Below are 22459 nucleotides of genomic sequence, written 5' to 3'. Positions count from 1 at the left end.
CATATTTCCAGCTTTATAAAATATTAGGGATAATGAGCACTGGTTCTACCCTAAATGCTCTATGGAGGCAGCATTCTTACCTGCCCCCTGTGACCTACTTAGTGTTCTTAATTGTGCTATGGGGGCATCACCAGCACCTGTACTAAACCTACCAGTGCAGTCAGATTGGGTGGTCTCAGCCAGAGAGACCCCCTTAACATTCCCTAAATCTCCCAACAACTGCACTCTCCATATATCCCTCTATGGGAATTTGCTGTCACTTTTATAGATCCAGAAAGGGCCCAAGGAATGTTACAGCTGCTGTCTCTTGGTCACCTTGTCCCCTGAACTGCCCAGCTCCCCACTGAGTGCTAAATGCCGCCCCCTAGGGGCAGGAATTGGACTCACTGTTCTTCTTTATTATCCCATTTACATTCTATGGTATTTTATTTGATTCTCAAACTTCTCCTAGCTCCCATACAATACCAATTGGATCCCAGGGGCAGCTCTCCCTTAGGGAAGCAGGGGGTATTTGTTGGGGGATGCCTGGAGCTATACTGGGGGTTGCAGATTACTTATGAATACATTTACTATTTAAAGGCAAAAAATCAATGAATCGTATCCCCTCTCACCTGTTGTAGCAGCTGGCCCCCGCAGGTCCCGGTGCCATACTGCATAGATAAATATATATGTGCCATAGAACATTCTTGGGGGGGCTTCAGCAGCAGCTGTGGGATGGCTTAGTGCTTAGTGGCCTAAGTTGGGAACTGTGGGTTCTGACCACAGAACAAGTGCACTAAAGGCTAACAGGAAAGGAAACCAGATCCGACAGCCTTGATATATCTGCGGTTCTGGGCCCTGGGCTGGCAGTAATTACATGCCTGGAGGGGGCTGCTTGGTTTTAGTAAGGTTGGAACGACCTGTAGGGTGGATCACCTTCAGGTTAACATTTAGAAGTTATTGAATGATCTGTTCTTAGCAAGTTTTCCATTGGTCTTCATTTTTTATTTGTTATAGTTTCTGAGATATTTGCCTTTTTCTTCTGACGCTTTGCAGCTTTCAAATGAGGGTCACTGACCCCGGCAACCAAAACCTATGGTTCTGTGAGGCTCCAGTTTTATTGTTATTGTTACTTTTTATTGTTACTTTAGACCTGAGCCTGCCCCGCCCCACCTATGACATCACTGAGGGGGCGGGGTGAGTCAGACACACACCTATAAATAGATGCAGCCAGACCTGGAAATGGGGCTCAGTTAGGTCATAGGATGGGGAGAGAGACAGAAGGGCTGGACCGACTCGCCCCTACCCAGGATCCACTTTTGGTGTTGTGTTGTCGGCCCGGACCCGCCCGCCCCGCACATAACTATTTTTTTTTCTATTTAAGCCCTCCTCTATGTATATTCCTGTCTCTCTTTCAAACCACTGCCTGGTTGCTAGGTTAAATTGGACCCTAGCAACCAGCTTGCTGCTGAAATACCAAACTGGAGAGCTGCTGAACAAAAAGCTAAATATCTCAAAACCTGCAGATAATAAAAAATGAAGACCAACTGGAAACTGGCTTAGAATAGCAATGTTTACATCATACTAAAAGTTAATTTAAATGTGAATAATTGTGTTTTATCCTTCCTGCTGTTTAGTTGGCTGGGTTGCTAATCCGACTCTCCACAAATCAGATGAATTCACATCTTAGCCATAAAGCAACCCCCATTGTTCCTTTCTCTGTTGCCAGGTTCTGCTCTTTGGATCTGGGAGCAGCTCTGCAGAACAGGCCGGCTTAGCTAAGAACATAATGATAGTTCCCTCCTTCCCCATAAAGCCTTTTATTCTTCTATTCTTAGGCGCGCTGGTAGAAACGGAAACAGTTCAGCAAAGGGTAAGTATTCATTAAATGGAATTATGGCTAATAACGTAGTCGTACTTGTGTGGGAGCATTGTTCCGGGATATGCCCTGGCCAATCGGCTCAGAGCTGCAGCCGCCCTTCCATTCTTAGCAAGATTTCAATTGGTCTGTATTTTTTATTTGTTATAGTTTTTGGGTTATTTGCCTTTCTCTTCTGCCTCTTTCCAGCTTTCAATTGGGGGTCACTGACCCCGGCAGCCAAATACTATCGCTCTGTGAGGCTCCAGTTTTATTGTTACTTTTTATTCCTTATCTTTCTTTCTAGCTTTAGGCCCTCCTCTATTTAAATTACATTTAAAGTCTCTCTTTTAAACCTCTGCCTGGTTGCTAGGTTAAATCGGACCCTAGCAACCAGTTTGCTTAAGGAACTACAAACTGGAGAGCTGCTGAACAAAAAGCTAAATAAATCAAAACTTGCAAATAATAAAGAATGAAGACCAATTGCAAATGGTCTCAGAATATCACTCTCTACATCATACTAAAAGTGCTGTTTAGTCGGCTGGGTTGATAATCTGACTCACCAGAAATCAGATGAATTCAGATTTTTATTGTACTGTTATTTCCACAAAGCAGAACTCAAAAGTAGAATTATCAGGTGAATAGTTGGGTGAATGCACCCAGGAACAAACCCTCTATCTGCCCGCACCCTTCCTGCACCCCTCCGGCACCCAGCTGTCTGGCAGAATTAGTGGCAGATACACAAAGGTAAGGAGGAGACATGGAGCTGATATTTGTTTGGACAGTAAATCTGCATCCCCCCCTTCACAAAATGGTTGCACCCCAAAAAGGTGCTTTTGCTGCCCCTAAATAGATAAATATGAATCCTGGATTAGCTAGCGGGTGTGTGAGTGCTCTGGAACAGAAGTTGGCTGGGGCGGTGCTTTTCTAAATCAGAAGCTGCTTTTGCAGAACTGGCAAGTGTTCTGGATCACGTGTGAGTGGGTATGTGTCCTGGATGGGTAGGTACTCTGTATCTGAAACTGGCTGGGTAGGTGGATTAATATTCTTTATCAAAGGCTGGGTAAGAAGGTGAGTGTCAGGGTGGGTAGGAGGGTACGTGTTCTGGATCAATGGCTAGGTTGGTAGAAGGTTAAGTGTTCTGGATGACAGGCTGGGCGGGTAGGACGGTAAGTGTTATGGATCACAGGCTGGGTGGGTAAGACAGAAAGTTTTCTAGATCACAGGCTGGGTGGGTAAGACAGAAAGTTTTCTAGATCACAGGCTGGGTGGGTAAGAGTATGTTTTCTGGATCACAGGCTGGGTGGGTAAGACAGTAAGTTTTCTGGATCAGAGGCTGGGTGGGTAAGACAGTAAGTGTTCTGGATCACAGGCTGGGTGGGTAAGACAGTAAGTTTTCTGGTTCACAGGCTGGGTGGGTAGGAGGGTATGTTTTCTGGATCACAGGCTGGGTGGGTAGGAGAGTATGTTTTCTGGATCACAGGCTGGGTGGGTAGGAGGGTACGTTTTCTGGATCACAGGCTGGGTGGGTAGGAGGGTACGTTTTCTGGATCACAGGCTGGGTGGGTAGGAGGGTACGTTTTCTGGATCACAGGCTGGGTGGGTAGGAGGGTACGTTTTCTGGATCACAGGCTGGGTGGGTAGGAGGGTACGTTTTCTGGATCACAGGCTGGGTGGGTAGGAGGGTACGTTTTCTGGATCACAGGCTGGGTGGGTAGGAGGGTACGTTTTCTGGATCACAGGCTGGGTGGGTAGGAGGGTACGTTTTCTGGATCACAGGCTGGGTGGGTAGGAGGGTAAGTTTTCTGGATCACAGGCTGGGTGGGTAGGAGGGTAAGTTTTCTGGATCACAGGCTGGGTGGGTAGGAGGGTAAGTTTTCTGGATCACAGGCTGGGTGGGTTGGAGGGTACGTTTTCTGGATCACAGGCTGGGTGGGTAGGAGGGTACGTTTTCTGGATCACAGGCTGGGTGGGTAGGAGGGTAAGTGTTTCAGATCAGAGCCAGAGTGGGTAAGACAGTACCTGTTCTGGATCAGAGGCTGGGTTGGTTGGAGGGTAAGTGTTCTGGATCAGAGGCTGGGTTGGTTGGAGGGTAAGTGTTCTGGATCAGAGGCTGGGTTGGTTGGAGGGTAAGTGTTCTGGATCAGAGGCTGGGTTGGTTGGAGGGTAAGTGTTCTGGATCAGAGGCTGAGTTGGCTGGAGGGTAAGTATTCTGGATCTCAGGGTTGGCTGGAGGGTAAGTATTCTGGATCTCAGGGTTGGCTGGAGGGTAAGTATTCTGGATCTCAGGGTTGGCTGGAGGGTAAGTATTCTGGATCTCAGGGTTGGCTGGAGGGTAAGTATTCTGGATCTCAGGGTTGGCTGGAGGGTAAGTATTCTGGATCCCAGGGTTGGCTGGAGGGTAAGTATTCTGGATCTCAGGGTTGGCTGGAGGGTAAGTATTCTGGATCCCAGGGTTGGCTGGAGGGTAAGTATTCTGGATCCCAGGGTTGGCTGGAGGGTAAGTATTCTGGATCCCAGGGCTGGCAGGACACTAAGGGGCAGATTTATCAAAATGTGAGTTTAAAGCTTAATACATAAGACCCACCTTCTGTTCCTGTGGGATTTTTAGATATGTATTTACCAATGGGTGAAAGTTCACATCCGATTAGAAGGAACTGTGAGTGAGTTTTTGTGTATCGAGCTCTAAACTGACATTTCGCTAAATACGGGTAACAGACTGGGCAGAAACGGAAGGACAGCAGTGTAAGTACCCAAGCCGCTAATCGGGAGTCACTGTCAGAGAGACACTATTGCGCCTGCGCACTCTACTGTCCAGCATGCGTTTGTAAACAACACTAGACACGCCTCTATCCCACCATGGCCACGCCTCCTGTACACCATTTCCACTCTTGCTTTTCCTTACCTAGAGGAGGAGCTGCTGAAAGTAACGCCCCCGTCCCATGATGGATGGTTGCTGCAGCCAATCTGGTGTGGCCAATCCCTTAGCAACTGAGCTAGAGACCAATGAGAGTGGGGGAGAGGCGGGAGAGGAGCTGCATAGGGAGCGCAGCCCAGCAGTTCCCAGAGCAGGATGTAGCGAGGCAGGAGCTGGAGGGACAGGTAGGTGCTCCTGTATGGCACTGCCCCGGGCTTTGCCCTGTCTAACCTGTGGGGCAGTGTGTGGGGTAAATGTATTGGGGGGGATAATAAGAGCAGGGAACACAGCTGGCACAGTGGGGCAAGATGGTATGAGTAGGGCAAGTTGGTGGCAGTCAGGTGAGAATATGACAGCAGGGCAAGATGTGACAGTAAAGCTAAATGCCACCCTTGCCCCCCTTCTGTACATGTAACACAGCTGCCCGCACTGCCCTAAATGCCTAATGATTTATCTACCTAGGGCTTGAAAGTGGGGCAGCACCTTTCTGGGGTGCAACCATTATTGGAATGGGGGTGCAGATTTACTGTCCAAATGATTATCAGCTCCTTGTCTATCCTTTCCCTCTGTTTGTCTGCCACTAACTCTACCAGAGGCTAGTAATGGGGGGGGGGGGGTGTTGTTTATAGTAGCTGAGCGCAAGATCAAATAGAGCAAAACACACTCCAGAGGAATTTGAGACATGGAAAAACCACTCCAGGACTTGTTCTGCAAACAGGACAGGGTGCTATGGATGCACTATAGGGACAGGGTGCTATGGATGCACTATAGGGACAGGGCGCTATCTGTGCACTATAGGGACAGGGTGCAATGGATGCACTATAGGGACAGGGTGCTATGGATGCACTATAGGGACAGGGTGCTATGGATGCACTATAGGGACAGGGTGCTATGGATGCACTATAGGGACAGGGTGCTATGGATGCACTATAGGGACAGGGTGCTATGGATGCACTATAGGGACAGGGTGCTATGGATGCACTATAGGGACAGGGTGCTATGGATGCACTATAGGGACAGGGTGCTATGGATGCACTATAGGGACAGGGTGCTATCTATGCACTATAGGGACAGGGTGCTATGGATGCACTATAGGGACAGGGTGCTATCGATGCACTATAGGGACAGGGCGCTATGGATGCACTATAGGGACAGGGTGCTATGGATGCACTATAGGGACAGGGTGCTATGGATGCACTATAGGGACAGGGTGCTATCTATGCACTATAGGGACAGGGTGCTATGGATGCACTATAGGGACAGGGTGCTATCGATGCACTATAGGGACAGGGCGCTATCTATGCACTATAGGGACAGGGCGCTATCGATGCACTATAGGGACAGGGCGCTATCGATGCACTATAGGGACAGGGTGCTATCTATGCACTATAGGGACAGGGTGCTATGGATGCACTATAGGGACAGGGTGCTATCTATGCACTATAGGGACAGGGTGCTATCGATGCACTATAGGGACAGGGTGCTATCTATGCACTATAGGGACAGGGTGCTATCGATGCACTATAGGGACAGGGTGCTATCTATGCACTATAGGGACAGGGTGGTATGGATGCACTATAGGGACAGGGTGCTATCTATGGCACCTATAGGGACAGGGCGCTATCGATGCACTATAGGGACAGGGCGCTATCTATGCACTATAGGGACAGGGCGCTATCGATGCACTATAGGGACAGGGTGCTATCTATGCACTATAGGGACAGGGTGCTATCGATGCACTATAGGGACAGGGTGCTATCGATGCACTATAGGGACAGGGTGCTATCGATGCACTATAGGGACAGGGTGCTATCTATGCACTATAGGGACAGGGTGCTATCTATGCACTATAGGGACAGGGCGCTATCGATGCACTATAGGGACAGGGTGCTATCGATGCACTATAGGGACAGGGTGCTATCTATGGGGACAGGGTGCTATCGATGCACTATAGGGACAGGGTGCTATGGATGCACTATAGGGACAGGGCGCTATCGATGCACTATAGGGACAGGGTGCTATGGATGCACTATAGGGACAGGGTGCTATGGATGCACTATAGGGACAGGGTGGTATGGATGCACTATAGGGACAGGGCGCTATGGATGCACTATAGGGACAGGGCGCTATGGATGCACTATAGGGACAGGGCGCTATGGATGCACTATAGGGACAGGGCGCTATCTATGCACTATAGGGACAGGGCGCTATCGATGCACTATAGGGACAGGGCGCTATCGATGCACTATAGGGACAGGGTGCTATCTATGCACTATAGGGACAGGGCGCTATCTATGCACTATAGGGACAGGGTGCTATCTATGCACTATAGGGACAGGGCGCTATGGATGCACTATAGGGACAGGGCGCTATGGATGCACTATAGGGACAGGGCGCTATGGATGCACTATAGGGACAGGGCGCTATCGATGCACTATAGGGACAGGGTGCTATCTATGCACTATAGGGACAGGGCGCTATGGATGCACTATAGGGACAGGGCGCTATGGATGCACTATAGGGACAGGGCGCTATCGATGCACTATAGGGACAGGGCGCTATCTATGCACTATAGGGACAGGGCGCTATCTATGCACTATAGGGACAGGGTGCTATCTATGCACTATAGGGACAGGGTGCTATGGATGCACTATAGGGACAGGGCGCTATCGATGCACTATAGGGACAGGGTGCTATCTATGCACTATAGGGACAGGGTGGTATGGATGCACTATAGGGACAGGGTGCTATGGATGCACTATAGGGACAGGGCGCTATCGATGCACTATAGGGACAGGGCGCTATCGATGCGCTATAGGGACAGGGCGCTATCTATGCGCTATAGGGACAGGGTGCTATCTATGCGCTATAGGGACAGGGTGCTATCTATGCACTATAGGGACAGGGTGCTATCTATGCACTATAGGGACAGGGTGCTATGGATGCACTATAGGGACAGGGTGCTATCGATGCACTATAGGGACAGGGGGCTATCGATGCGCTATAGGGACAGGGCGCTATCTATGCACTATAGGGACAGGGCGCTATCTATGCACTATAGGGACAGGGTGCTATGGATGCACTATAGGGACAGGGCGCTATCTATGCACTATAGGGACAGGGTGCTATGGATGCACTATAGGGACAGGGCGCTATCGATGCACTATAGGGACAGGGCGCTATCTATGCACTATAGGGACAGGGTGCTATGGATGCACTATAGGGACAGGGCGCTATCGATGCACTATAGGGACAGGGTGCTATCGATGCACTATAGGGACAGGGCGCTATGGATGCACTATAGGAACAGAGTGCTATGGATGCACTATAGGGACAGGGTGCTATGGATGCACTATAGGGACAGGGCGCTATGGATGCACTACAGGGACAGGGCCCTATCGAGGCGCTATAGGGACAGGGTGCTATCGATACGCTATAGGGACAGGGTGCTATCGATACGCTATAGGGACAGGGTACTACCGCTGTGCCATAGGGGTACGGTGCCTGCGCCATAGGGACACGGTGCCTGCGCCATAGGGACACGGTGCCTGCACCATAGGTAGGCAGTAGGAGGGACAAGGGGCTGCACACAGACCACACCGCTGGGATACACCACCTTCCGCTCTCAATTACCCCATTTCCTGCCTCTTGTTTAATCCCTTAGATCTCTTCCTTTATTTGTGCTCTTTCCTCTCTGCTGTTCTTCTGATAGGCCGGGGGTGTGAGCACATCTAGTAACATGTATGTCCTTTCCCTCTGTCCCCATACACACGGGGGGAGCTGCCATAGTGTTCTCCTTAGGCCCACAAGTCACTGCTGCAGAACTAATGACTGAGATGGTCCCTTTACCTGTCCTTTAGGTAATCATATGTTCTTATAATTATTTTAATTGTAAACTCACACTGCTGGCTATGAGCAAGGAAACGGCAAATGAATGTTATGTAAATGTTACACATTAAGTACAGCTGGAAAAGCTGCTCTGTCAGTGAGTCACTAAGGGCTCTGGTACACGGGGAGATTAGTCGCCCGCGGCAAAACTCCCTGCTCGCGGGCGACTAATCTCCCCGAGTTGCCTTCCCTCTGCCATCCCACCGGCGAACATGTAAGTCGCCGGCGGGATGGCAGACGAGGCGGGGCGATTTCGGGAAATCGCCGAAAAAGCCTCGCGAGGCTTTTTCGGCGATTTGCGCGAAATCGCGCTGCCGCGTCTGCCATCCCGCCGGCGACTTACATGTTCGCCGGTGGGATGGCAGAGGGAAGGCAACTCGGGGAGATTAGTCGCCCGCGAGCAGGGAGTTTTGCCGCGGGCGACTAATCTCCCCGTGTACCAGAGCCCTTAGGTCACAAACGTGGCTACATAAACTGCCATATATCATTAATAAATCATTACGTGTCAGTTGTGGGTCCCAATGCAAATAATTTGCCATGGAACCCAAATACCTAAACGTTCTGATCCCCTAGTACAGCCCCAGTCCCTTCCCAGAGACTATTATCCCCCCACTGCTACTATAGGCACCATCTCTCCCTACTATACCTGCTATCCCACAGCCCCAGTCCCTTCCCAGAGGCTATTATCCCCCCACTGCTACTATAGGCACCATCTCTCCCTACTATACCTGCTATCCCACAGCCCCAGTCCCTTCTCAGAGGCTATTATCCCCCCACTGCTACTATAGGTACCATCTCTCCCTACTATACCTGCTATCCCACAGCCCCAGTCCCTTCCCAGAGGCTATTATCCCCCCCACTGCTACTATAGGCACCATCTCTCCCTACTATACCTGCTATCCCACAGCCCCAGTCCCTTCCCAGAGGCTATTATCCCCCCCACTGCTACTATAGGTACCATCTCTCCCTACTATACCTGCTATCCCACAGCCCCAGTCCCTTCCCAGAGGCTATTATCCCCCCACTGCTACTATAGGCACCATCTCTCCCTACTATACCTGCTATCCCACAGCCCCAGTCCCTTCCCAGAGGCTATTATCCCCCCACTGCTACTATAGGCACCATCTCTCCCTACTATACCTGCTATCCCACAGCCCCAGTCCCTTCCCAGAGGCTATTATCCCCCCACCGCTACTATAGGTACCATCTCTCCCTACTATACCTGCTATCCCACAGCCCCAGTCCCTTCCCAGAGGCTATTATCCCCCCACTGCTACTATAGGCACCATCTCTCCCTACTATACCTGCTATCCCACAGCCCCAGTCCCTTCCCAGAGGCTATTATCCCCCCACCGCTACTATAGGCACCATCTCTCCCTACTATACCTGCTATCCCACAGCCCCAGTCCCTTCCCAGAGGCTATTATCCCCCCACTGCTACTATAGGCACCATCTCTCCCTACTATACCTGCTATCCCACAGCCTCAGTCCCTTCCCAGAGGCTATTATCCCCCACTGCTACTATAGGCACCATCTCTCCCTACTATACCTGCTATCCCACAGCCCCAGTCCCTTCCCAGAGACTATTATCCCCCCACTGCTACTATAGGCACCATCTCTCCCTACTATACCTGCTATCCCACAGCCCCAGTCCCTTCCCAGAGGCTATTATCCCCCACTGCTACTATAGGCACCATCTCTCCCTACTATACCTGCTATCCCACAGCCCCAGTCCCTTCCCAGAGGCTATTATCCCACTGCTACTATAGGCACCATCTCTCCCTACTATACCTGCTATCCCACAGCCCAGTCCCTTCCCAGAGGCTATTATCCCACTGCTACTATAGGCACCATCTCTCCCTACTATACCTGCTATCCCACAGCCCCAGTCCCTTCCCAGAGGCTATTATCCCACTGCTACTATAGGCACCATCTCTCCCTACTATACCTGCTATCCCACAGCCCCAGTCCCTTCCCAGAGGCTATTATCCCACTGCTACTATAGGCACCATCTCTCCCTACTATACCTGCTATCCCACAGCCCCAGTCCCTTCCCAGAGGCTATTATCCCACTGCTACTATAGGCACCATCTCTCCCTACTATACCTGCTATCCCACAGCCCCAGTCCCTTCCCAGAGGCTATTATCCCACTGCTACTATATATATTGAGAAGGCCAATAGCCTAGAGCCCAAGGGACTGAATCCAACAGGTTGGGAGAATGGTGAGGGGGGGTCTGAACGATATGCAAAGGCATTCAGTGACACTGGCGGAGCCTGAAGGCTTCCTGTCAGTTATACATAATATTCTCTATACAATGCCTTTTGTGGGAAAATAAGGTTTCAAAACAGCCCCAGCCGATTAGATCATCTCATTGTTGATGAAAGTGTCCGACTCATGCACGGCCCCCCCCCCGACAGTTACTCAGCAGTGTTCACCAGTGAGGGTGTCACCTGTGCAGGTTTCTACATTCCCACAACTGGGTTGGAGGCAGGTTGGTGACAGGGTTGGAGGCAGGTTGGTGACAGAGTTGGAGGCAGGTTGGTGGCTGGGTTGGAGGCAGGTCGATGACAGGGTTGGAGGCAGGTTGGTGACAGGGTTGGAGGCAGGTTGGTGACAGAGTTGGAGGCAGGTTGGTGGCTGGGTTGGAGGCAGGTCGGTGACAGGGTTGGAGGCAGGTTGGTGACAGGGTTGGAGGCAGGTTGGTGACAGGGTTGGAGGCAGGTTGGTGACTGGGTTGGAGGCAGGTTGGTGACAGGGTTGGAGGCAGGTTGGTTCTGTGTCATTTAAACCCAGTGGGAAATCAGCGACACTGCGGCGTTAGTGCAAAGAGAAAATAGGTTTGTTAGTAGGAAATGGGCCGGTTCCTAAACGGAGCGAGGAGAGGGGGAACGTGCCGGGGCAGGTCCCAGTAACTCAGTGGGAACCGGTTTAATAGAGAGACAGAGGGAGAGATTATATTGCACTGTGGGAACTGCCTGCTGATCTGGATAAGCGCCCCAGCCGGGGGTAAGTGGGTTTGTGTATCAGACAAAGCTTTATGTATAGAATTGGTTTCTGTGGGGGGATTGTGTGTAACTGCCCCGGGGTCTGGGCTCCTCCCATTGTATCAATATAACGTATATATCATACAGCTAAACTGGCACTTAGCAACGGGAACACTCACACGGAACATTGTATCAGAAATGGGAAATTATTATGTACTAGTGAGTGTGTGTATGTGTGTGTGTGTGAATATCTCCTAACGCCTCCGTCCCATGATGGATGGTTGCTGCAGCCAATCTGGTGTGGCCAATCCCTTAGCAACTGAGCTAGAGACCAATGAGAGTGGGGGAGAGGCGGGAGAGGAGCTGCATAGGGAGCGCAGCCCAGCAGTTCCCAGAGCAGGATGTAGCGAGGCAGGAGCTGGAGGGACAGGTAGGTGCTACTGTATGGCACTGCCCCGGGCTTTGCCCTGTCTAACCTGTGGGGCAGTCTCAGCTGTGTATGGGGTAAATGTATTGTGGGGGTGGGGTGGGGTAATAAGGTGTGTGTGTGTGTGTGCTCACTTACATCTGTGTATATAAACATACACACCTCCCCCTCAGCAGCTTCATATGTATATATACACACAGGCATACCTATATCTACATACACTTACATACACACTATGCACATACATACATACACATATACATACGTACCATACTTCTATCGTACATGTACCATGTATACATATATATTTACATACACTTAGAACAGTGGAGCCCTGTTCTATAAGGAACAGTACTAAATAACGCCCCCCCCCCACCCCCCACTGACAGCTGCTCAGTACAGACTGAATGTACATACACTTATATACAGGTGGGTACCAAATAGGCAGGCTGCCCAGGGCAGTATATTGGGAAGAGCAGGGAAGGGCAGGGGACAGTTGGCACAGTGGGGCAAGATGGCATCAGTAGGGCAAGTTGGTGGCAGTCAGGTGGGAAGACAGGAGGGCAAGATGTAACCATAGAGCTAAATGCCACTCTCGCCCCCCTTCTGTACATGTAATACAGCTGCCCACACTGCCCTAAATGCCTAATGAGCTGTCAGGCTAAGCCATGATAATAGGTATGATTTCACTTACTAGCGAGCAAGACCTGAGCAGAGTTTTGTCCTGTATGGATGGGGCTTACCTGCATTTGACTATTGTGCAGGGTTCTTAATACTTGGATGTTATCTTTAAGTAATATTGGTTTGGGGGTATCAGGTAGGGTCTGTGCCACTGTGACAGAATGCTCTGTTATACAGATAGCTAGAATCTCAGCCATAAAGCAGGGCAGGACTGCTGCTTACAATGGGTGGGATCCGGTAGGGTCTGTGCCACTGTGACAGAATGCTCTGTTATACAGATAGCTAGAATCTCAGCCATAAAGCAGGGCAGGGCTGCTGCTTACAATGGGGGGATCAGATAGGATCTGTGCCACTGTGACAGAATGCTCTGTTATACAGATAGCTAGAATCTCAGCCATAAAGCAGGGCAGGACTGCTGCTTACAATGGGGGGGGGGGGGGATCAGATAGGATCTGTGCCACTGTGACAGAATGCTCTGTTATACAGATAGCTAGAATCTCAGCCATAAAGCAGGGCAGGACTGCTGCTTACAATGGGTGGGATCCGGTAGGGTCTGTGCCACTGTGACAGAATGCTCTGTTATACAGATAGCTAGAATCTCAGCCATAAAGCAGGGCAGGGCTGCTGCTTACAATGGGGGGATCAGATAGGATCTGTGCCACTGTGACAGAATGCTCTGTTATACAGATAGCTAGAATCTCAGCCATAAAGCAGGGCAGGACTGCTGCTTACAGTAATTTCCTTTTGGTTCTCCCTCAAGCTGAACACATTGGCATGAGTTTCCCAGCCGGAGTGCTCCTGTGAAATTACTTACGTGCTTCTGCCATGATGGGCTGATGGAGAAGGCCTGTAACCGTGTGTGCCTCGGGGAAGAGGATGACCCACAGAGCCAGCCCAGTGAAAGCCTATGACTTCCTGCTGAAGTTCCTTTTGGTTGGGGACAGTGATGTTGGCAAAGGGGAGATACTGGCAAGCCTGCAGGATGGATGCACAGAGTCACCTTACGGTTACAATATGGGTAAGTGCTGTGATGGTAGATAGTATAATTGCTTGTATCCTGGGGGAACGGGGGATATTTTGGTGCTTAGCTCACACACAGTTGGCATTTAATGCCCATTCAGTGCCAGTCTATAGGGTGATGGGCATCAGCAGGTGCAACAGTGGCATTCCCATCCCATAATCCCTGTAACTCATCACTCTTATCCGCGTCCTGAGTTATGTGCCGGGACATATCCCATGTGCTGTGGCTACTGGTGGCCTAGTAGGCTGGGCTCCCATCACCCTGTGCCCAACACCCCCTCTTCAGCCCCACTAACCGGGCACTACACCCTGGCACACGCTGGGAACGCCAGCAGAGACTATGCCCTCAGCCTTATTATTTACCTTCCTCTTCTGACTCTTTCCTGCTTTTAAATGAGGGTCACTGACCCCGGCAGCCAAAGAACTATTGCTCTGCGAATTGTATTGTTACTTTTTATTACTTATCTTTCTATTTAGGCCCTCCTCTATCCATATTCCTTTCTCTCTTTCAAACAACTGCCTGGTTGCTAGGCTAAACTGGACACTAGCAACCAGTTTGCTGCTGAAATTCCAAACTGGAGAGCTGCTGAAGAAATAGTTAAATTAAACTCCAATTAATGGAAACCAATTGCAAATGGTCTCAGAATCGCTACATGATACTGAAAGTTAATTTAAAGGTGAACAACCCCTTTAAGGTAACAGAACCAGATGCTTGGAATTCCTCCCTAAGCCGTATTTAAGAATAGATTTTTGGGCCTCGGCACAGAGTCTGAGGGATATTTAAAGACACTCAGGGGCTTTTATCTGGCTTGTAGATGTCAGTGCCCCCTGTTAGGGAGACAGCTGGCCATTAGCACGGCAGGGGATCAAGTGACTATATATATATATATATATATATCTTGCAGTCAGGTGCGACACCCCCCACAATGCAATTGCCCCCAGTCACTGCACTTTTACATTCACAGGGAGAAATCTGCTCATTCTCCCTAATGCTGTGTATTTACCGATCCTCTGTATTTAGATATAAGATTCCTATAACACATGTGCCTTGTGGGTCTGCCAAGGACAGGGGGTAAATGAAGTATTAGTATAATGGGGCCCAAATGAACACTAAATTGTTTGCCTGATTTGCCCCATTAAAGCCATAACCTGCCCAAGAGCCACCAAAAGCCACTTTCCTTCAAAGCCCAACCACTTCCTGTCTTTCGGGCACCCCCTTCCTCTGCTATGGGGTCCCTAGACTCGCCCCTGTCCTTCCATAATGGTACAGACCGACAGGACAAAATTAGATTAAATAACATGAAAATCTAGTTCTGGCTTCCATACCAGCAGTCAGGTAGGGGGGCAGATTTTAGGGGTACGATTAATATGGTTGAATAGGGGAATCTGTGTGGGTAGTTCATGTCTAAATGAACTTTTAGTATAATGGAGAGAATGATATTCTGAGACAATTTGCAATTGTTCTTCATTTTTTATTATTTGCAGTTTTTACATATGTAGCTTACTGTTCAGCAGATCTCCAGTTTTGAATTTCAGCAGCTATCTGGTTGCTAGGGTTTGAATTGACCTAGCAACCAGGCAGTGGTGTGAAAAAAGACACAGGAATATAAACAGAGGAAGGCCTAAATAGAAAAATAAGTATTAAAAGTAACAATGAGAATAAAAATGTAGCCTGATAGAGCAGTGCTTTGAATGAGAGACTGGAATATGAATAGGAGGGGGCCTGGGGTCAGTGACCCCCATTTGGAAACTGGAAACAGTCAGAAGAAGAAGAAAAATAATTCTAAAACCAAAAGGAAAACAGGCTATTATATAACATACTAAATGTCAACCACTAAACCACAAATATATAATAATTTCCCATTTCTGATACAATGTTCCGTGTGAGTGTTCCCGTTGCTAAGTGCCAGTTTAGCTGTATGATACATACGTTATATTGATACAATGGGAGGAGCCCAGACCCCGGGGCAGTTGCACACAATCCCCCTACAGAAACCCATTCTATACATAAAGCTTTGTCTGATACACAAACACACTTACCCCCGGCTGGGGCGCTTATCCAGATCAGCAGGCAGTTCCCACAGTGCAATATAATCTCTCCCTCTGTCTCTCTATTAAACCGGTTCCCACTGAGTTACTGGGACCTGCCCCGGCACGTTCCCCCTCTCCTCGCTCCGTTTAGGAACCGGCCCATTTCCTACTAACAAACCTATTTTGTCTTTGCGCTAACGCCGCAGTGTCGCTGATTTCCCACTGGGTTTAAATGACACAGAACCAACCTGCCTCCAACCCCGTCACCGACCTGCCTCCAACCCTGTCACCGACCTGCCTCCAACCCTGTCACCGACCTGCCTCCAACCCTGTCACCAACCTGCCTCCAACCCTGTCACCAACCTGCCTCCAACCCTGTCACCGACCTGCCTCCAACCCTGTCACCAACCTGCCTCCAACCTGCCTCCAACCCTGTCACCGACCTGCCTCCAACCCCCCCCCCCCCGTCACCGACCTGCCTCCAACCCCGTCACCGACCTGCCTCCAACCCCGTCACCAACCTGCCTCCAACCCCTGTCACCAACCTGCCTCCAACCCTGTCACCAACCTGCCTCCAATCCTGTCACCAACCTGCCTCCAACCCTGTCACCAACCTGCCTCCAACCCTGTCACCAACCTGCCTCCAATCCTGTCACCAACCTGCCTCCAACCCTGTCACCAACCTTACTGAATGCCTTTGCATATCGGTCAGACCCCCCTCACCATTCTCCCAAACTGTTGGCTTCAATCCCTCAGGCTCTAGGCTATTGGCCTTCTCAATTTATATAGTAGCAGTGGGGGGATAAAGGGGGAGGAATAAACAAGAGGCAGGAAATGGGGTAATTGAGAGCGGAAGGTGGTGTATCCCAGCGGTGTTGTCTGTATGCAGCCCCTTGGTCCCTCCTACTGCCTACCTATGGAGCAGGCACCATGTCCCTATGGCGCAGGCACCGTGTCCCTATGGCGCAGGCACCGTGTCCCTATGGCGCAGGCACCGTGTCCCTATGGCGCAGCGGCAGCACCGTATCCTGTTTGCAGAACAAGTCCTGGAGTGGTTTTTCCATGTCTCAAATTCCTCTGGAGTGTGTTTTGTTCTATTTGATCTTGTGCTCAGCTACTATAAACATCTCCGCATTCCTACCTAATGTGATGTACCCTGGGCTGCCATTGTCCTGTCTCTTGTTGCACCCCCAAATCATGGGCACCTCTTACCCATATGTATAACTACAAATATACAGAGAAGGAATGTTCTGGGCACACAATAAGCTGTACATCCATACTGTACTGTCTAAGGGAAACACTATGGCACCCCCTACCCATATGTATAACTACAAATATACAGAGAAGGAATGTTCTGGGCACACAATAAGCTGTACATCCATACTGTACTGTCTAAGGGAAACACTATGGCACCTCCTACCCATATGTATAAATACAAATATACAGAGAGGGAATGTTCTGGGCACACAATAAGCTGTACCCCCATACTGTACTGTCTAAGGGAAACACTATGGCACCCCCTACCCATATGTATAAATACAAATATACAGAGAGGGAATGTTCTGGGCACACAATAAGCTGTACCCCCATACTGTACTGTCTAAGGGAAACACTATGGCACCTCCTACCCATATGTATAAATACAAATATACAGAGAAGGAATATTCTGGGCACACAATAAGCTGTACCCCCATACTGTACTGTCTAAGGGAAACACTTTGGCACCTCCTACCCATATGTATAAATACAAATATACAGAGAGGGAATGTTCTGGGCATACAATAAGCTGTACCCCCATACTGTACTGTCTAAGGGAAACACTATGGCACCTCTTACCCATATGTATAAATACAAATATACAGAGAAGGAATGTTCTGGGCACACAATAAGCTGTACCCCCATACTGTACTGTCTAAGGGAAACACTATGGCACCCCCTACCCATATGTATAAATACAAATATACAGAGAAGGAATGTTCTGGGCACACAATAAGCTGTACCCCCATACTGTACTGTCTAAGGGAAACACTATGGCACCTCCTACCCATAAGTATAAATACAAATATACAGAGAAGGAATGTTCTGGGCACACAATAAGCTGTACCCCCATACTGTACTATAATGTAGACCCTAGTATAACCCTTTCTTGCAGTTGGGAATCCTTGGGTAGATAGGAGTATGGCTGCATTCCATAGGAGAGCCAAAAGCACATTATAAAGCCCAGAGATTTGCAGATATAACTGATCTGGTTGCCACCCCAAGGGTGCAAATGGAAGTGTGTGACATTAGGGTGCAAGTTCTGCAGCCCCCACTAACCCTACCTGAATGGAAGCATGCCCGCAGTTGTTTATCTTGCAAATGAATCCCCACTAAAGACGCGCTGATAATGCCCCTGTCGGTGGCGGCCAAAGAGAGATAATTAGGAAAATGACAGGCTGTATTTTATTTTCCACCTGCGATTGTTCCCCTGGGCTTGGCACGCTGCGAGGGATTCGGCACAAGTTCATCTCTTGATAGAAAGGTTCTGTGCCGCGCTTGTGCCAGCAACATCTAAAGGAACATGTGTGCCGTGCTGAGGCGCTGCATATTAAATAAGCACCTCGACTAATGGAGGGAGGCAGGGAAATGCATCTTTAACCCATTCCCTGCTTTACCTAGAGCCCGTATGGGCCAATCTAGGTCGCAGGCCAAATTAGTGATGTGCAGGTTTATCTGCATGGGACCAGCTGGTTTACCCTTAGATCCCACAGCTTTACCCTTAGATCCAGCAGGTTTACCCTTAGATCCCGCAGGTTTACCCTTAGATCCAGCAGGTTTACCCTTAGACCCCGCAGGTTTACCCTTAGATCCCGCAGGTTTACCCTTAGACCCCGCAGGTTTACCCTTAGATCCAGCAGGTTTACCCTTAGATCCCGCAGGTTTACCCTTAGATCCCGCAGCTTTACCCTTAGGTCCCGCAGGTTTACCCTTAGGTCCCGCAGGTTTACCCTCAGATCCCGCAGCTTTACCCTCAGGTCCCGCAGGTTTACCCTCAGGTCCCGCAGGTTTACCCTCAGGTCCCGCAGGTTTACCCTCAGGTCCCGCAGGTTTACCCTCAGGTCCCGCAGGTTTACCCTCAGGTCCCGCAGGTTTACCCTCAGGTCCCGCAGGTTTACCCTCAGGGCCCGCAGGTTTACCCTCAGGTCCCGCAGGTTTACCCTCAGGTCCCGCAGGTTTACCCTCAGGTCCCGCAGGTTTACCCTCAGGGCCCGCAGGTTTACCCTCAGGTCCCGCAGGTTTACCCTCAGGGCCCGCAGGTTTACCCTCAGGTCCCGCAGGTTTACCTCAGGTCCCGCAGGTTTACCCTCAGGTCCCGCAGGTTTACCCTCAGGTCCCGCAGGTTTACCCTCAGGTCCCGCAGGTTTACCCTCAGGGCCCGCAGGTTTACCCTCAGGCCCGCAGGTTTACCCTCAGGTCCCGCAGGTTTACCCTCAGGGCCCGCAGGTTTACCCTCAGGTGTTTACCCTCAGGTCCCGCAGGTTTACCCTCAGGTCCCGCAGGTTTATCCTTAGGCCCTCAGGTTTACCCAAGCCAGTGGCACTTTCCAGGCAGCACAATTAATATATATCCAAGCTCTGACCAGTTATTATGGGCAGTTTATAGGGTTGGCAAGTTTTAGCTGCTAACCAAGCCCTTTAAAGAGGAACCTTATTGGACTGTATATGGAGCCAAACCAGTGGGCTGTCCGACTGATATCTGACCAAAATATGGATAACTATCCAGCGGGAAAAACCCCATTAGGCAAGGACACTACCAGCCCGTCAATTGGGCCAGGACCCTACCAACCCATCAGTTGGGCCAGGACCCTACCAACCTGTCAATTGAGCCAGGACCCTACCAGCCTGGTGAATGGGTGAGGACCCTACCAGCCCGTCGATTGGGCGAGGACCCTACCAGCCCGTCGATTGGGCAAGGACCCTACCAGCCCGTCGAGTGGGCGAGGACCCTACCAGCCCGTCGATTGGGCAAGGACCCTACCAGCCCGTCGATTGGGCAAGGACCCTACCAGCCTGTCGATTGGGCGAGGACCCTACCAGCCCGTCGATTGGGCAAGGGGACCCTACCAGCCCGTCGATTGGGCAAGGGGACCCTACCAGCCCGTCGATTGGGCAAGGACCCTACCAGCCTGTTGATTGGGCCAGGACCCTACCAGCTCACTGATGCAGCCTCCTCCTGATGGTTGGGAATAGTCCCCAATTAGGATCCGTTTATTGGCAAGGACTTGGCTCCGTGCTATTATCTCTGCACTCTGCGTTGGCCGAGGTCTTGCTGTGTGTGTTAAGCACAACGGATATTTAGTAAAACCAATTTCTGCATCTTTGCTCTGAGCGCTGAGGGACTCCAAGTTGTATGATAGATGGGTCTTTTTCTCTCCAGCTCCATAAATGCTTCCCCGTTTATTACGGACAGAGAAAAGCAGGGGGCGAAACTTTTATTATTTGATTAGAGAAAGCTGCTACTCGATATTCCCATGTATTCAGTATGCTGGGAGCTGCCATGTAGATTATCTTAGTGGAGATATTCTCCTTATGGTAAAGCGATATTGTATCAGTATCCAATACAGCTCTTAATTCTGGCGTCCTGATGCGCAGTGGGTTCTTGGGTTTCCCTAAAGGCAGAGGCGCAGATTAGAGTGCAAGCTTTACGAGACAGGTTGATGGAAGAGTCGCTGCGCTCATGCAGTAGAACACCCTGACAAAACAAGTTCTTTGTGCCTCCGGGAGGATCTCACAGAGCCAGTCAGTGCGGCCCATAGAGGCAAGACAATCCTCTTTTGTATGTTGGTGTGAACAGATTTTCCCCCTTGCTGCTTTCATGATACAAATGTTATTTATACCCAAATCCTAAAGGAAACAGACACTTCCTTCATTCTATTCCAGACTGGGCCAGCGTCAGATTAACCCATATTACTGCTGGGTACAGCCACAACACGACCTTCCCCTCTGCCCGCTTTAGGTGGACAATCTGCTTGCGCAGGTTTAATCTGTGTGCCAGACAAAAGCCATCCAGCCTTGGGGGTGCTGGGAGTTGCAGGTTGCATGCTTTGTACCAATCCTTATATAGATGTATAAAAACGAGCATAAAAGCTTAAAAAGAAGGTTATAGGCTGCATTCATGGCCTCTTCCTACTGGTTTTCTGGGGTCATAGCTAGAGGCCTATGGGTTCTAATGCACAATTTAGTGCTGGACTCCCTGAAGACCCTCATGATCCGGATAGGGTTGGCATCTGTTTGGTTTTGACCCAATTAGTTTATTTTGTCTTAGGGCTGGTCGGGTCCTAGCTGTGTGTTTGGCTTTCAGCCTTGTGAGACCCAAATAATAATGGCCAATAACCTCCACTGATATCATGGCTTCACCCCCCTCAAGGCACGAGCACACCCCCAAATGTTATGGACCCACACGTCACTACACTGTAGGGTCTATGGCCATAAAGTTGGACAGGGACACAACATCAGTGGGCGGAGCGTGAAGTCATATGGGTGGGGCTATGACATGACGATCAGCAATTGGCCGATCAACTTGTCAATTTTGGAGACTCCTGTCTGGTTTTCAATATTGCGAAAACCTGGCAGGCATTTTTGACCCAGACAGCCCTTCCAAAAACCGGGCTGTCTAGTAACGTATCTTATTATGCAGCCGAGTGACCCACTTGACCAATACCTGCCACCCTTGTTATATTGACCAATACCCTGTATACCAGGGATCCCCAACCTTTATTACTTGTCAGCCACGCACAAATGTAAAAAGACTTGGAGAGCAACACAAGCACCATAAAAGTTCATGGAGGAGCCAAATAAGGGCTGTGATTGGCTATTAAGGGCCTCTATGCACCCTATCAGCTTACAGGGGCTTTATTTGGTAGGAAATCTTGGTTTATTCAACCAAAACTTGCCCCCAAGTCAGGAATTCAAAAATAACTGCCTGGTTTGGGGGCACTGAGAGCAAGTTGCCCCTGAGCCACAGGTTGGGGATCACTGATGTATACTAACAAAGTGAACCCCCCGTATCACAGTGTAAATATCTTAGTGCTCGATGGGGTGCACTTTGACTATGTGGGGTCCCGAGTCCCGACGCTCATGATTTCTATAGGTGAAGCTTATACAGCTTGGCATTAGAAGGAGAAGCGGGCTGGTGTATTACTAAACATGTACGGCACACAGTGTAGGAGTGCGTGATTGCTAGGCTGGGGGTGGATTCTAATCCGAGCCCCAGCACATAAATAATTCCACACTGGCTTACGCAGGAACAGATTTCAGAGGCACCAAGCTATAAAGCAGCGCAGATGAAATATATGAATAATCAATTTACTTCTCCATGTTTGGGAAACACAATTTGCCCGGTGATTCATTGCAAATCAGACCTTAATAGCCTGTAGCTAGTACTTACCCCCTCCTGCATTGCCCCGGGTGTCTAAATGTTATGTAAGGATGGCTTGCTACTGATTGGCTGCAATAAAATGGGCAGAAGGGATACGGATCAGAACAAGTTCTGTATGGGTTTGGCACAGTTACAGACAATGTACAACTATATATTCATTAAAATCAAAAATTCAAGGATTTGCCCCCTTGAATTCTCCATAACTATGTGGGTGTTTCCATTTATGCTGTGGGGGAACTGAGGAAGCTGCTAGGG

General features: G+C 49.8%; 1 protein-coding gene across 2 annotated transcripts in view; it reads left to right on the top strand.

Moving 5' to 3' along the window:
- Window positions 1-11482: 11482 nt before the first annotated feature.
- The window catches only part of rab40b (RAB40B, member RAS oncogene family), a 33477-nt gene continuing 22500 nt past the window's right edge, over window positions 11483-22459 (top strand). The window contains exons 1-2 of one of the 2 annotated variants that reach the window (XM_018090185.2): window positions 11483-11650; window positions 13497-13754. In XM_018090185.2, coding sequence (XP_017945674.1) covers window positions 13613-13754 — 142 coding nt within the window. In that variant the 5' untranslated portion in view covers window positions 11483-11650; window positions 13497-13612. 2 annotated transcript variants of the gene reach the window in all.

Source organism: Xenopus tropicalis, chromosome 10 (assembly GCF_000004195.4).
Source record: "Xenopus tropicalis strain Nigerian chromosome 10, UCB_Xtro_10.0, whole genome shotgun sequence".
NCBI lineage: Eukaryota > Metazoa > Chordata > Amphibia > Anura > Pipidae > Xenopus > Xenopus tropicalis.
Note: the sequence above shows the minus strand (reverse complement) of the source record. Positions and strands in the feature narration are given on the sequence as shown.